Here is a 15,043-nt window from a genome sequence, read left to right on the forward strand (position 1 = left end):
AATTCAAAACCTTTATTACAAAAATAAGTTACACTCACCTCATTTTACAGTATAAAACAATTTATTTGCTGGAATGCAAAAACGTTGTTGGCCACCAACAATAGTTTAAAACTGCTCACACATCTTTTCAAAAGGTTGCAATGTTACAGCTTTATCGAGAGGGAGTTAACTGTGTACAAAACCGGTTGAATGGTTCGGTCACCTGCTTGCTATATATGGAATATAAACTGAAGCTGCAGTATCCCTTTTTCCACAAAAACCAGTTCATCTCTTGCTCGCTCGCCTAAAGTCATGATTGATTATAAAACCTACATAATTCATTGCTCTTCGACTGGTGTCCGCCATCCAGCATCGGCAGAAAAAAGGACACTGCAGGGCTTAGCAAATGCAGCGGATGCATTTGTGATGTTTAAGCCAATACAAAAGTAACATTGTATTCCAAACTATCATACAATCATACACCCAGTAACTACATAATCTGAAGCAGCAAGGCAGCTAATTCAGTTGAAAGGAGGATAAAAGCAGGGCTTGTTCCAGCTCATCATATGAGATTCATTTGCATGCTCAGTTTTACTGTTCGCAATGTCAGAGCAGCAGCGGATTGACTAGATTACATTAAGAATATCTGCTGCCCTTGTGCATATTTCATAAGAAACAAGCCCTGCTCCTATGCTTCGACGCGTCCCTATTTACAGTACAGGCAGGGTAGTTGAATCCTCTTTACTGAGGTAGTTAACCGACCCTTAAAAAGACAAGTTCTGAAAAGAACCACGTTCCTGGAATGCCTGACTTGTCCACGCGAGGCGGTTACACCAAAAACCCGCAGATGTTCTCAATCCCAATCCAAGCGCTTTAGGTTAACATGGACATTCCCACAACAACATTGTAGTTAGCACAAAAATATACATCAGCATCAAGCTCCTCCGAGCCACTTCAAACGCAGGAGTAAAAAAAGAAAAAGAACAAAAGTGCAAAACACATCTGACGTATGGGGATCCTTGAGAGTCTGAACTTCAGTTCCAGAATGTGGCGAGTTTAGACTATATAACCGGGGGTGGGGGGGTGGGGGTGCGTAGTAGTAGTGAGTTGGCTTATTTAGACGGGCTCCGAATGGGGAAAACTGTGTGTCCGTGGTTTCGATTTCAGAAATCGTATGGTTTTTCGGGGATGGCAGTATAGGAGATTTGCTTCAATACAGGCTGGAATATCATTGGACATTTGAGTTTGCTTTAACCTTATGAACACTGGTAGCATCCGGTGTAACCCCATACAACAAGTCAGTCTTCATACTACCTGGTCAGGACCAGCCTCGACCCCCTTTCCCTGGTAAAACAAAAAACACGCATGCTTTATTCACACAAACACAAGCGGCGGTACAGTATCAGGTTCATGCAAGACCTTCACAACAAAAGCGCAGGAGATGATGAAAATCCAGTTATCCGAGTCATCACAACATGAGAACGTTTTCAAAGAAACAGTTGGTGACATTAATGCATGTGCTAAAGCATGAGCATGTCCAGTCGCAGGACTGATTTTGCTGAAGTGCACCTGTTACCTTCACCTTTAAATCATTATATTTAAAACTGACAGGTTTTGAGATGCATTACGGCGAAGGCTGGGAGACAGAATATTTACAAAACAGTGACAATGATTTTGCCCATGAAGTTTCCTATAACGAGTCACACTCTTTAGACTAGTTTTATGATTATGATGAGAGTGTTAATACAGGTGTTTTAAAAACCTCTATTTTGAACTTTACTAGCAAAAAAAGCATTAGAGTTCATAACTTTATTTCCGCGATTCATTTGAACTACTTTAAATTAGTAGATTTAAATGCATAATACCTCAAAAGCGAAAAAAAAAAATTTCAAACTAAATATTTGGACACTTAAAAAATGTAAAACAGATTATTGGAGTCCGTTTTACAAGAAAATACTATTTTAGTCTCTTCTACTTAATTTACACATTTAATTCAATGTGTAAATCCTTCCCAATTTTTTTTTCCCCGTAAATTATTTTACTGGCAAGTTTACATGATGATTTAATATTCATCCTTTTGTCCGAGTTTGTAGTAAAAACATGCTAGGGTTTTTTTTTAAACTAGATTTTCAGTTTTTACTCCGTTTCGCATTTGAAGATTCTAATCTGCTAAAATGGTCGTTTTGATTAGGGAAAGGCACATCTAAGCAATTTCAGAGCAAATTCTAGTCCTGCACCAAAACGTTTTTTTGTTGTTGTTTGTTTGTTTGACCAAACTGAAATTAAAGTTTTCATTTTGAAAATCTGAAAACCAAAAACAAAGTTAAATATCAACCAATAATCATTTAACAACCAACACTCAAAAACTGACTTGTATAGAAACATTTAAATTGTACTTAAGACTGTTTAACAATATAACAGTTTTTACTCTATTTTGTTGTTGAAACATTTAAACAGGGGCTGGAAATATTGTGCTAAAAACAGCATAGACTAAAAGATGTCGGTTCATCAAAATGAAGGTTGATAAATTACAAATCTTCATTTTCAACGCTATTTAAAACAGACATGTTTACCTGTTTTAGTCTATCCATGTTTTGTGCATGAAACGGACACTGATGCAATCAAAACAGAGAAGCGCTTATTAAACGTCACCATTTCGGTCAATGATTTCCGCTCTCTAAAACGGTTTTAGCCAATACTGAAAATTAATTTCGGTGCACCACCAGCAAATACTCAAATATAAAACCTGAAAAATACAGATGTTTAAGCTATATCGCACAGCTTGTGCTACAGTTGAGTACTTCGCGATGAAGACACTTTGCATATGCAGAAGTCAAAAATAAATCAGTGTACATAAGTGCCGTGTATTTCCAGGAATGAAAGAGCAGAAAGTGCAAACCTTTGGTCCGTTTCGTCCACAAGGTGCCTTGCATGTGTAAGCAATATGAAAAGGAGGGGAAGGAAAAAACAAACGCCAAAACACGTATTTTGATCACTACGTCCTTTGTAAAATCTGACTTAAAATGAGTGCACATCTAGCCTAGAGCGCTTCAAAACCTCCTGCCAACACTCCAGGATTGCTCCACCCACACATCACGTACCACTCGACATCTCTGCTGGAGGCCTGCTCTGGACCCTCGGCCGCCTCGGCTGGGCCCCGGACCCCCGCGCTGAGAGTAACCGGCCCGTCCTCTGGGAGCGGTGGAGCCGCGGCCCCTGGACAGTGTGGGGGCCCGGGCTCCTCTGCTGCCTCTTCCTCTGACGTGAGCTTGAAAGTCATCGTAGCCGTAGTAGGGGTCGTCGTAACCGCCTCTGTAGTTGTGATAGTCATAGCCGTAGTAATCGTAATAATCTTCATAGCTGTAATAGTCGTGGGGATACGAATAACCTCTAGCGCCTCGTCCTCTTGCTCTCGTCGGGGGATGCATATGCGGCGGCCCGTAGTAATAATACTCATCATACCTGAAACACATGCACATGTTTACAATCCATATACAACCATTCATGAGTCTGAGTGTGGTCACACCTCAAATCTGAAAAAGACTCTAGAAATGGGCGTGTAAAGCTGGAAAAGTGGGCATGTAAATGCGAGACAACAGCAAATAAAAGACCTAAAACACTTACACACTATATGCGACCCTGGACCACAAAACCAGTCATAAGGGATTTATATATCAAGCTGAATAAATAATCCTTCCATTGATGTATGGTTTGTTAGGAGAGGACAATATTTGGCCGAGATACAACTATTTGAAAATCTGGAATGGGTCACATATAGGAGTAATGATTATTAAAATGTGAGTTGAGAAAAACAGCTGGGGTCCCTTTGCAATATTTGATCAGTCAGGCTTTTATAGCTCATATAGTCTTGATAGAGTGAGAATATGGAGGAAAAACAGCTCAATTTTATTCAGAGACGCAAACTAAGCTAAATATGCAATTTGGTGCAGATGCTGATATTTACATGATGAACTTCTGATGCTTGTAATGTAAATCAATGAGATCTTTATATAACGGTATAGCACAGGGGTCGGCAACCTTTTGGGCATGAAGTGCTATTTTTAATATTTTTGGTTAACCACTGAGCCAATAACCCCCCCCCCCTTTTTAATGCATGCTGTATTTACAGTACATAAGCATTTTCAGATGTTCAGATAAAAATCTATATTTGATTATCATACATGATTTCTGAAGCATTTTTCATGAATTGACAGATCAGAGATCACGCAGCGTGCACACAGACACATTCAGCTCAGAAACTTGTCTGCCCCGTGACTTTATCAATACTGAATCGCTACATTATATTATTTAGCAACGCGGGGGGTAAAATCCGTTTTTGAAGTAACTGAACTCAGCTTCATTATTTGTAGAGAAAGACACAGATGCAGATAAATCACACAAGCAATTTTCATCTCTCTCTCCCTCAAAATTGCCATATTTGAGAAAAAAAAAGTGAGTAGTTTGCATCACTGGATATAACTCAACTTTTTGATTACCTCAAAATCTACGTCGGTATGCAGTTTTCCCTATTGCTCGCGTGCCAGTGATCATCCCTCATATGTTATGCCATAGGTTGCCGACCCCTGGTATATAGCAGATACTAACATAAGATGAAAATATAAGTTATAGTGCATTAGTTACTATGGACTTTTGCTCTGTATTTTAAAGTCATTTTTAGACCTTGAGAGCATTGTTGTGCTATATCTTTCTATGTGTGTTCGTGGGGAGTTAGTTATGTGACAAAGCTCATAAATCGCCTTACATTTGAGTTTTAGCAGCTTGTCTCTGGGCCTTTCGCTCTTTCCTTTTCTGATCAGGCGGCTTTGCAAAGACGATTTCAATTTGTTCCCCTTCCAAATCCTTCCCGTGCATTTCAGCTAGAGCCTGCAGAAACACACTGGTTAAAATCTGTGCATTAATTACCAGCAACCTCTCAAATGATGCAGAGGAAGAGATAATTACCTTAACAGCGCTATCTCTCTCTTCAAAGTGGATGAAGGCGTAGTCTTTAAGCTTTTTAACCCTTTCCAGTTTGCCAAACTGACAGAACGTCTTCTCCAGAAACTCTTCCGTTACTGCGCTCGCCAGGTTTCTTACAAAGAGGACTTTGACCTAAACAATACATGCAAAATAATCTTATCAGTATAAACTTGACCATGTATAATTCAAGGCTCTGGCATCAAATCTCATTTAACACACAGGAATCGATTTTGCACAAAGAAAAAGACTTTTAAATGTTTCCACCTTTAACATTTGCATAACAAATAAGCACAAACTACCTTCAAATTTAAACTCATTCTGTTCAGTGTAAAGATTGTCATTCTCATTCTCAATTATTCTCATTCTAACTTCACAGCTACACACATAATCAACCTTGACTAATACTGTATCATATATTTTATATATTAGGTTTTTTATTTCTCAGAATTAAGGAATGTACTGTATGTGTTATGCAGCCATGCAAGTGAACAAACCCACAGACAGAGATGATATCAGTGAAAACTGACATGCTAAGGTTCAGAAATTCATTGATATATACAATTTTGGGCTTATCGGCACCCACACCTAATCTATTGTTGCACTAGTGCTGTTAGTGGAAAACAACGTACCTTCGCCATGACTTCAGGGTCGGGGTCTTCTATGGGATCAGCCCATTCTACCGTCACCACATTCCCCCACACCTTCACTTTGCCGCTCATTAATCTACGCCGCGCCTGGGCTGCCGTTTTATGATCATCGTACTCTAGGAAGCAGAAGCCACGATTCTTCTTCTTGTCGTCAGGCTGATGGTATAAGATGACGTCGTTCAAGCCCTCTGTTGAGATTGAGGATAGAAAATAATTTCAGGAAAACTGACGTTTGTTTTGACACAAATACATCACAAACACTTGACTCCTCAGTTAATCAAAAAAAAAAAGAACCCTGACAAATTCATTGCAGACATGCAGTTCTTCGGAATATAGTTTCAGTAACAAAATTCAGTATTAGACGAAACGTTGGTGCAGAAGTTTTTCAGAAAATTACGAGTAATAATTTAACGTTTTGTAATTACTGAATGACAAATGTAATGCATTCTGTTCAGTGTAAAGATTGTCATTCTCATTCTCAATTATTCTCATTCTAACTTCACAGCTACACACATAATCAACCTTGACTAATACTGTATCATATATTTTATATATTAGGTTTTTCATTTCTCAGAATTAAGGAATTTACTGTATGTGTTATGCAACCATGCAAGTGAACAAACCCACAGACAGAGATGATATCAGTGAAAACTGACATGCTAAGGTCAGAATCATGTTTTTTTTTTTTTGTATCATAACCATATTTCCAAAAAAACATGTATACTGAGATACATGCTATCATGGAATAAAATTCATTGATATATACAATTTTGGGCTTATCGGCACCCACACCTAATCTATTGTTGCACTAGTGCTGTTAGTGGAAAACAACGTACCTTCGCCATGACTTCAGGGTCGGGGTCTTCTATGGGATCAGCCCATTCTACCGTCACCACATTCCCCCACACCTTCACTTTGCCGCTCATTAATCTACGCCGCGCCTGGGCTGCCGTTTTATGATCATCGTACTCTAGGAAGCAGAAGCCGCGATTCTTCTTCTTGTCGTCAGGCTGATGGTATAAGATGACGTCGTTCAAGCCCTCTGTTGAGATTGAGGATAGAAAATAATTTCAGGAAAACTGACGTTTGTTTTGACACAAATACATCACAAACACTTGACTCCTCAGTTAATCAAAAAAAAAAAGAACCCTGACAAATTCATTGCAGACATGCAGTTCTTCGGAATATAGTTTCAGTAACAAAATTCAGTATTAGACGAAACGTTGGTGCAGAAGTTTTTCAGAAAATTACGAGTAATAATTTAACGTTTTGTAATTACTGAATGACAAATGTAATGCTTCAACACTACTGACACAATTTTATTTTTACTTTATTGTCATATGAACTAAATACAAATAATGTACAAAGGGAAAAAAAACTAAAATCTGGTATTTTTATGGGGTAATTGCGCATTTTAGATGTATTTTTATATTTCCTTTGCACAAACATTTTAAACGAATATTTTGTTAAAATAGAGAAAACAAAAACAGGTTGGTCCTGTGCATGTACATATGCACAATGTCTGCTTTGTCTTTGCGCTAACAGAAACTCAATTTTTCACGTTAACATTATTGATATTAACACAAAATTATGATGAATTTACAATCTAAACAACAAATCCTCATCAGAGAGCTCATGTTTTTATCATTACTGTAACAAACATGAGCGTCCTCTATCCTAGAAAATAACAGACCCCTTCTTTCTTATTTGAGAAAAAAAGAATTGTGATTTAAGGTGAAAGCTGAGAAGTTTCTTTGCTTGACATTGTTGCTAGAACCTTCCAGCGCAAATAGTTTGCAAAAAACAATTGCAAACCACTGGTGTTGATTTTCATGATAATCTGTAAAAGCAGTGTGTCAGTCTATCTCTAATGCACACATACACGTGACCCTGGAGCACAAAAGCAGTCTTAAGTCGCTGGGGTATATTTGTAGCAATAGCCAAAAAATACATTGTATGGGTCAAAATTATCAATTTTTCTTTTATGCCAAAAATCATTAGGATATTAAGTGACGATCATGTTCCATGAAGATATTTAGTAAATTTCCTACCGTAAATTTTGTGGTCCAGGGTCACATTTACGAGCATCTCAACAGTTAATAACACCAACACTTACCAGTAACTTTGGCAAACTCCTCCACGATCTGCTCCTTAGTTTTGCTCTTGGGGATGGAGCCCACAAACAGACGATTGTTGGCAACAGAGATGCACACACCGAGGTGCTTCCCAGGGCGAATTTCATTGTTGTTACACTGCAGGAAAGATTACAATCAGAATCCAAAAGGCCGCAGGTGGATAGAAATAAGCAGACAATTACTTACGAGTTTGACGGCTTGCAGAGCAGCCTCTTTAGTGCAGAAGGTGATGAAGGCGTATCCTCGGTTCAGCCCGCTGAGCGGATCCATCATCAGACGCAGATCCCATATGGGTCCGGCTTTCTCGAACAGAGGGACAAGCTCATCTTCAAAGAGATCTCTCGGGATCTTTCCCACAAAAATCTGAGAGCATTTGAGGAAACAAGATCAGCCACAACATACAGAGTGATGTCCATAAAAATCTTAAAATAAACATTAAACTGACTCTTTCCTAGCAATTAGGGGTCTGTGATACTAACAAAAAAATGAAATCTCACTACTTTCTGGGACTGTTGTCTTTTTGGTTTCACTACATTTTAAGTTGTCCTCGTTACAGAGTAATTACACAATTAAGCACGTAATATTAATAACAACAACATGTACTTAATAGAGTTATGGGTAGGATTTGTTTTATAGTTAGTTGCTTGTAATTATGCATAAGTACATGTAACATGCAATAAGGACACTGTAAAATAAAAGTGTTACTGATTTTTTTTTGGTAACACTTTATTTTGATAGTCCACTTTAGACATTCTATTAACAGTAAGTAACTTTGCAACTACGTGTCAACTAGCAGTCATTAGAGTATTAGTAGACTGTCTGCTTAATATCTGCTAACACTTTATTTTGATGCGTCCACAACATACAACATACTGACTATGAGAAACTTTGCAAGTATATCTCAACTTATTCGAATAACCCTAAACCTACCCTAACAGTCTACTCTGAAAGTTAGTTGACGTAGTTGCAAAGTTACTTGTAGTTAGTTGAATGTCTAAAGTGTAAAGTGTTTTTTTAAGAACAAAATTTGCCACCTTGTATTGATTTCCAGTGGCGTTTTTGCCTTTTGAAGGGCAATTTTTAACCTTATTAAATGTCTGCATCATCTTTTGTGTGAAATTCTTACGTTTAATCAATCGATTACAATAATAAGACATTATAGGCGATTACAATCAAATTAAATCAGAATCAACAAAATCCATTTTTGCATTGCACAAGCAGCACAGAAGCTGCAACTAAAGCAGCATTTAGATGTATTTATACTAAAATTACAATTTCAGAATTCTATGAGATTTGTTTTTTAAAATAGAAAAATTAAACCAGATTTTTCAAATTTTTCAAATATGAACTCGAATTGGCAATTCAAGAGTCATTCAATCATTCAATCAACCAATTTGTTCAAAACTGATTCATCTTTATGAAAGGATCATTGATTTGTTTAAAAATGCTCATTCATTAAGGAACTAAACACCGTTTACACAAAATGTATACATTTGTAGAGTATAAATTTTAGGGACTGTGCACGAGTCGACTACTACTTCAGCAATTAATTGACTAGTTAAAACACTATGCAAATTAATTCCCCTTTCCTGCAGTATTTAATAATGAAGTACATTGTCAATCACCTAAAACTCACTATGCAAATGACGGCACTGTGAACATAACATTGATATGATGCTGTATGCTTTAAGGTGAAGCCAAGTGCAATACTTTCATTGCTTAGCAGTCTAATTTGGATTTTTATGCAAGCTCCAGTTGAGTGTTTTAATGAACATGACACAATGCATTTTGACAGCTTCAAAACAGAATCGAACACTAGCGCAGAATAAAACAGACATCCGTCAGTCACACAAACGACTACAGCACTAACCTCTGTGCCGACGGTGGGCTGAACTCCAGCATGGGTCGAGCCTGGAGGAGGACCGCCATACTTGCGCTGGCCTGTCGTCACATCAAGTGTATAGCCAGTTCTCTCGAGCAAAGCCTGTGAAGCAGAAAATAAAAACACTTGACCGTCAGACAGGTACTGGATCAATAGAAAAGAAAGCAGCAACACAAACAGCTACACAGAATGAACAATAGATAGACAGGTGGATATATCATTCAACTTTAGGAACTAAAAAACCTGACTTACTGGCTGCATTAGACTTACTTTGATTTTGGCCTCATCTGGTCCTTTAGTGGAGTCTGACACTTTGGTCCCCTGTTTCTCCCTCTGCCTGTACGTCTTCATCACTCCACAGAGGAAGGCACTTTTATTCTGTTCAAAACATTAGCAATGGGTGAGCAGGTGTAAAACTAATAAGAATTAATTAATATTTCATTTATGCATTGAAGATTGTTATTTTACATAGGATTATTACATTTCTTTGCCTGAATATTAATGGAAAAATGGTGACACTTTAGAATAAGGAACACTTATGCACTATTAACTATGACTTTTCACTCAATAAATTCCTAATTTGCTGCTTATTAATAGTAAGGCAGTTGTTAAGTTTAGGTATTGGGTAAGATTAGGGATGTGGAATAAGGTCATGTAGAGTAAGGCATTAATATGTGCTTAATTACTACTAATAAATGGCTAATATTCTAGTAATATGCATGCTAATAAGCAACTAGTTAAGAGACACTAAAAGAAAGTGTTACCGGAAAAACTTCAATCATTGTTTGTTTTTTTGAGAATTTTTAAATTTCACTAAAATTACATTTAAAAATGTTTATCTAAAATGTTGGTATCCAATTAATCACATGATGTGACAATTAACTGATCTAATTAATTGCAAATTAATCGCACATCAGATTAGAAATCACCTCTAAAAGATCATTTAAAGCCATTATTGTGTTAAATGGGAAATGCATCAAATAGACATTACAAAAAGGAGCTTTAGAAAGACATTTTCTATTTTCTTTTTATAATTTTGGGGTGAACTATTCCTTTAATTAGTTTTTATTAATATGGATTTTTTTTTCTTTTTTTTATTAAAATGGAAATATGAAATAATTTTTTAATGAAGTGATACTCTAAAATAAGAAACTAAAACTACCAGTAGATGGTAGTAAATGTCTTCATGAATAAATCATTGACTCGTTCATTCGTTCAAACGGCTGATTCATTCAGGAATGATGTAAAAGATCCTCTTTATGAATGGGCCATTGAAACATTGGTTCACCATTCGTTCAAAGCACGGATTAATTGAGAAACGGTGTGCTGCTTGGAGACACACAGCACTTCTGCATTACTAGGTAATATTTGGCTTGGCAAAACGGAGCAAAAAAATATAAAATATAACAATATTTACACTCATGCTATTCAGGACAAAAACAGCACTCATGCAATATTGCACTCGTGGCTCGTGTGATATTGCTTATTAGCCATATGATATTATATATGATATGACACAAAGATAAGCACAACAGCACACAAAGTTATAGATGCGGTAGTAAAAACAAAAAGACATTTATAGTATATGATTTAGGTACGCAATATTGCATGAACAAAATGTTTAAACACGATTGCAATGTGATTTTATACAATAGTATTTCAATATAAAAAGTTAAAATGAAGTGACTTACATTTTAGACAATATTGACCGTTTTTGCTAAATTTTGCTGTTGAAAATAGTTCCAATTAAAGCCACAGCAGAACTGTTTTGTGTCTCCGAGCAACACAACGGTGTTTTGTTACTGAATGAATCCACGCTTTTGAACGAATCAAGTGAATCAATGATTCAGTGGCCCATTCATTAAGACAGTAGTCACTTGCCTCGTTTCTGAATGAATCAGCTGTTTGAATGAATCTGTTGACTAAGTGACTCACTCATTCATAGTCATTTGCTGCCACCTACTGGTTTGCTTTCATATTCAAAACTATCATTGCATTTTCCCCAACGTTTCTTATTTGCATGTTTAAAAAATATTTAAAACATTAATCTTATAAAATTCCTTATGCATTCGAAATTTTGCAGTGTAAATGCATTTATGGCAGCTCAGCGTCATCAAACAGTCTGCGTAAACGCATCTAATGCCACTTCAGATGCAGCTTCTGTGGAGTTTGTTGATACTGCTTTCATTTGAACGGTAACAGCTCTACAGTTTCTTCTTATTCTAACTGAATTAATTGAAACAATGTAAGAATTTGATGTGGAAGATGACACATTTAATAAGGTTAGTGAAAAAAAATGACAATTTAAGAAACAGTGGGAAATTACATCTGTTTTGTTAAATACAGCAACTCCTTGTCAGTTAATTGTTATTTCTACCTAGTGCTGGGCGGTATACCGGTTCATACCGAATACACACGAGCGCGACTTTAGCCAAATACCGTCATGTACCGTGAAACCGGCAAAATTTTGAAAAATACCGTGATATAAATTTTTGGTCATACCGCCCAGCACTATTTCTACCTCTCTTCCTGTCACAGAGCACTTTATTTTGAGAGTTGTTTAAGTGAGAGGACATCTTACATCTGTTTTGTTAAATACAGCAACTCCTTGTCAGTTAATTGTTATTTCTACCTAGTGCTGGGCGGTATACCGGTTCATACCGAATACACACGAGCGCGACTTTAGCACTAGATTTAGCAACTTTCAGACCCTTTTAGTGGCTTTTTTCCATAGAATATTCATACTGACAAACCTAGCGACTTTTTTGGATAAACCTTAGCTATGGTTCAGTTGGAAGATTTCTCCAGTGCTGTCCCACGAACGCCGAGGTCTGACTTTCCCGGAGAAGTGTCGCCTCTCTCGGCGTCTGTTCTGTGCAGGGAGCGGCAGAGAAGCAGCGCATTCAGTTGGCCGCACCGCAGCCGACTCGACAATAAATGAGTACAAAACAGCGTTTCCTAGCACCTGTCGCTTACTGATTGTTTGGAATTATAAATATGAGCGTAGTTCGTCTGTTAATATCACATGCACTTTTTAGTTTGTTGTTGTTTTTAGTTTGTTACTCAGACGCAGGCAGTGCGCTGCATGAGACAAAAAAGTAATATAGCCAAAACAACCGCATAGCCGCTCTTTAATGTAGATGCATGTTGATTTTATCAGACGATGCCGCGATTATAAATGAGAGTGACTCCTGGTTAACATATATTAAAAGGGGTCGTGTTTAGTCACTATTTAGTGTGGTATTTTTTGACAATATTCACTCATCATGACAGTAAAATAGGGCATTCTAAGTCAATATACTGCAGTATTTCCTCTCTCAATCAGTAGAAAATATGGTTAACACCCGGTCATGCATGAAAAAAAAATACCGTCATGTACCGTGAAACCGGTATAATTTTGAAAAATACCGTGATATAAATTTTTGGTCATACCGCCCAGCACTATTTCTACCTCTCTTCCTGTCACAGAGCACTTTATTTTGAGAGTTGTTTAAGTGAGAGGACATCTGTAACTTTGTCCAGATTGGGGGAATTGTAATGTTTTGTATTTGTAATGTGTAAAAATTTTTTGCATTGAAAAAGTATAGATTTTTGTTTGTATATACTGTCAATTATAGTTTTTAGAAAGAAAATCGGAATCGGCAAAAATCGGTATCGGCAGGTCACAAAAAAAACTAAACAAAAAAAAGAAATCGGCCAAGAAAATTGCAATCAGTGCATCTCTAATTTTAATCCATGCTTCAAACTATTTTAAATATTATGATTTACAGATCTCAATTAAAGAGACATCATAACAAAATAAACAATAATGAGTACTAAAGATAAGTAAACATGTCTTATAACCAAAGAAAGTGTGGCTATGTTACGCAGCATCGGTCCAGCATTACCAAAAATAAACTGTGAAATGCAAGCACTCTCAGTACATTCGGTGCACGACTGCATTAGTTTGGTCTTCTCAAACATACCTGAACATGCGACAGGTCGCTGTCTTTAAACTGCAGGAGAACTTGCAGTGCACCCTCTTCATTGAACTCTTTCAGAGCTTCAATCGCTCGATCATCAAGATCGCTGTGAGACACGAGTCCTGCACAAAAACACATCCTTAACACACTTCAAACTGTTAATACATCCACCTTCACTGGATGTTATCAGACACGATTTTAAAATCCCGATGAAAGACGTGATCTGAATTACTACAGTGTTTTCCCCAATTGATGTCAGGTGTAATTTGACACAGTAGAGCAGAGCCATTGACTGCATCTCATAGACACAGCGCTTTATAAGCATTAATCATCTAATCACGAGCAGCTGTGGTCATTGTTCCCGGATGTGTGCATTTGGCAGCATGCTTCCTCTGACGCCAGACAAGGAGAAATCGTGTTGGCGGTTTGATTTGTTCGTAAGTTTCAGATCACAGTTCATGCAAAATAAGTAATCAGATAGGCTGATTCCAATATTCACACTTTTAACCACTTAAACCATTACTGGCTCCTTCGATATTATATGTGACTCTGCAGCACAAAACCAGTCTTAAGTCGCTGGGGTATATTTTTAGCAATAGCCCAAAAAACATTGTATGGGTCAAAATTATTGATTTTTCTTTTCTGCCAAAAATCATTAGGATATTAAGTAAAGATCATGTTCCACGAAGATATTTTGTAAATTCCCTACCGTAAATATCTCAACTTAATTTTGATTAGTAATATGCATTGCTAAGAACTTCATTTGAACAACTTTAAAGGCGATTTTCTCAATATTTTGATTTTTTTGCAAACCCTCAGATTTCAGATTTTCAAATAGCTGTATCTCAGCCAAATATTGTTCTATCCTAACAAACCATACATCAATGGAAAGCTTGTTTATTCAGAAAAATTGACCCTTATGACTGGTTTTGTTGTCCAGGGTCACATATGACACGTGGTGAGTGTTTACAATTAACAGCCATTCATGGCATTACAGCAACATGCATTCAACAGGACTAAGCACTGGCTTTAAATGTTCTGTTTGCATGAATTACTATCAATAAAAGTGTAACAATTTCATAAAGGGATAGTTCACCCAAAATTCTGTCTTTTACTCACCCTCAAGTTGTTCTAAACCTGCATGAGTTTCTTTCTTCTGTTGAACAAAAAAAGATATTGAATAATGTGGGCAACAAAACAATTGTTGGTCCACATTGACTTCCATAGTATGCAAGAAAAAAATACTATGGAAGTCAATAAAGACCAGAAACTGTTCGGTTACCCACATTCTTGAAAACATCATCTTTCGTGTTCAGCAAACTAAATACATTCATACAGGTTTGGAATGAAATGAGGGTGAGTAACTGACAGAATTTTTTTAAATTGCAGCCTATTGATCATATAGTGATTATGCAAATCATAACACAGAAATAATTAAAAATTGTTGATGCATATCAA

At 36.9% G+C, this 15,043-nt stretch overlaps 1 protein-coding gene across 1 annotated transcript; it reads right to left on the minus strand.

The window, feature by feature from the left end:
- Positions 1–918: 918 nt before the first annotated feature.
- On the minus strand, positions 919–13,741 carry LOC107752722 (heterogeneous nuclear ribonucleoprotein Q-like). The gene is made up of 10 exons (XM_016568747.1): positions 13,589–13,741; positions 9,894–10,001; positions 9,612–9,725; positions 7,928–8,104; positions 7,723–7,858; positions 6,443–6,648; positions 4,942–5,091; positions 4,742–4,863; positions 3,081–3,441; positions 919–1,323 (listed from the first exon to the last, which is right to left on the minus strand). The coding sequence occupies exons 1-10, from the start codon at positions 13,721–13,723 to the stop codon at positions 1,285–1,287; spliced, it is 1,548 nt and encodes a 515-aa protein (XP_016424233.1). The 5' UTR covers positions 13,724–13,741; the 3' UTR covers positions 919–1,284.
- Between the last annotated feature and the right edge of the window lie 1,302 nt (positions 13,742–15,043).

This window comes from Sinocyclocheilus rhinocerous, unplaced genomic scaffold, assembly GCF_001515625.1.
Source record: "Sinocyclocheilus rhinocerous isolate Xijiao unplaced genomic scaffold, SAMN03320098_v1.1 scaffold321, whole genome shotgun sequence".
Taxonomy (NCBI): Eukaryota; Metazoa; Chordata; class Actinopteri; order Cypriniformes; family Cyprinidae; genus Sinocyclocheilus; species Sinocyclocheilus rhinocerous.

Coding starts and splice junctions, on each gene's coding strand:
- LOC107752722 (XM_016568747.1), bottom strand. CDS start 13,723: ATGTGTTTTTGTGCAGGACTCGTGTCTCACAGCGATCTTGATGATCGA. Junction 8,105..9,611: donor AGCCCACCGTCGGCACAGAG/GTTAGTGCTGTA, acceptor AAATGCTCTCAG/ATTTTTGTGGGAAAGATCCC. Junction 6,649..7,722: donor GGAGTTTGCCAAAGTTACTG/GTAAGTGTTGGT, acceptor CAATCTCAACAG/AGGGCTTGAACGACGTCATC.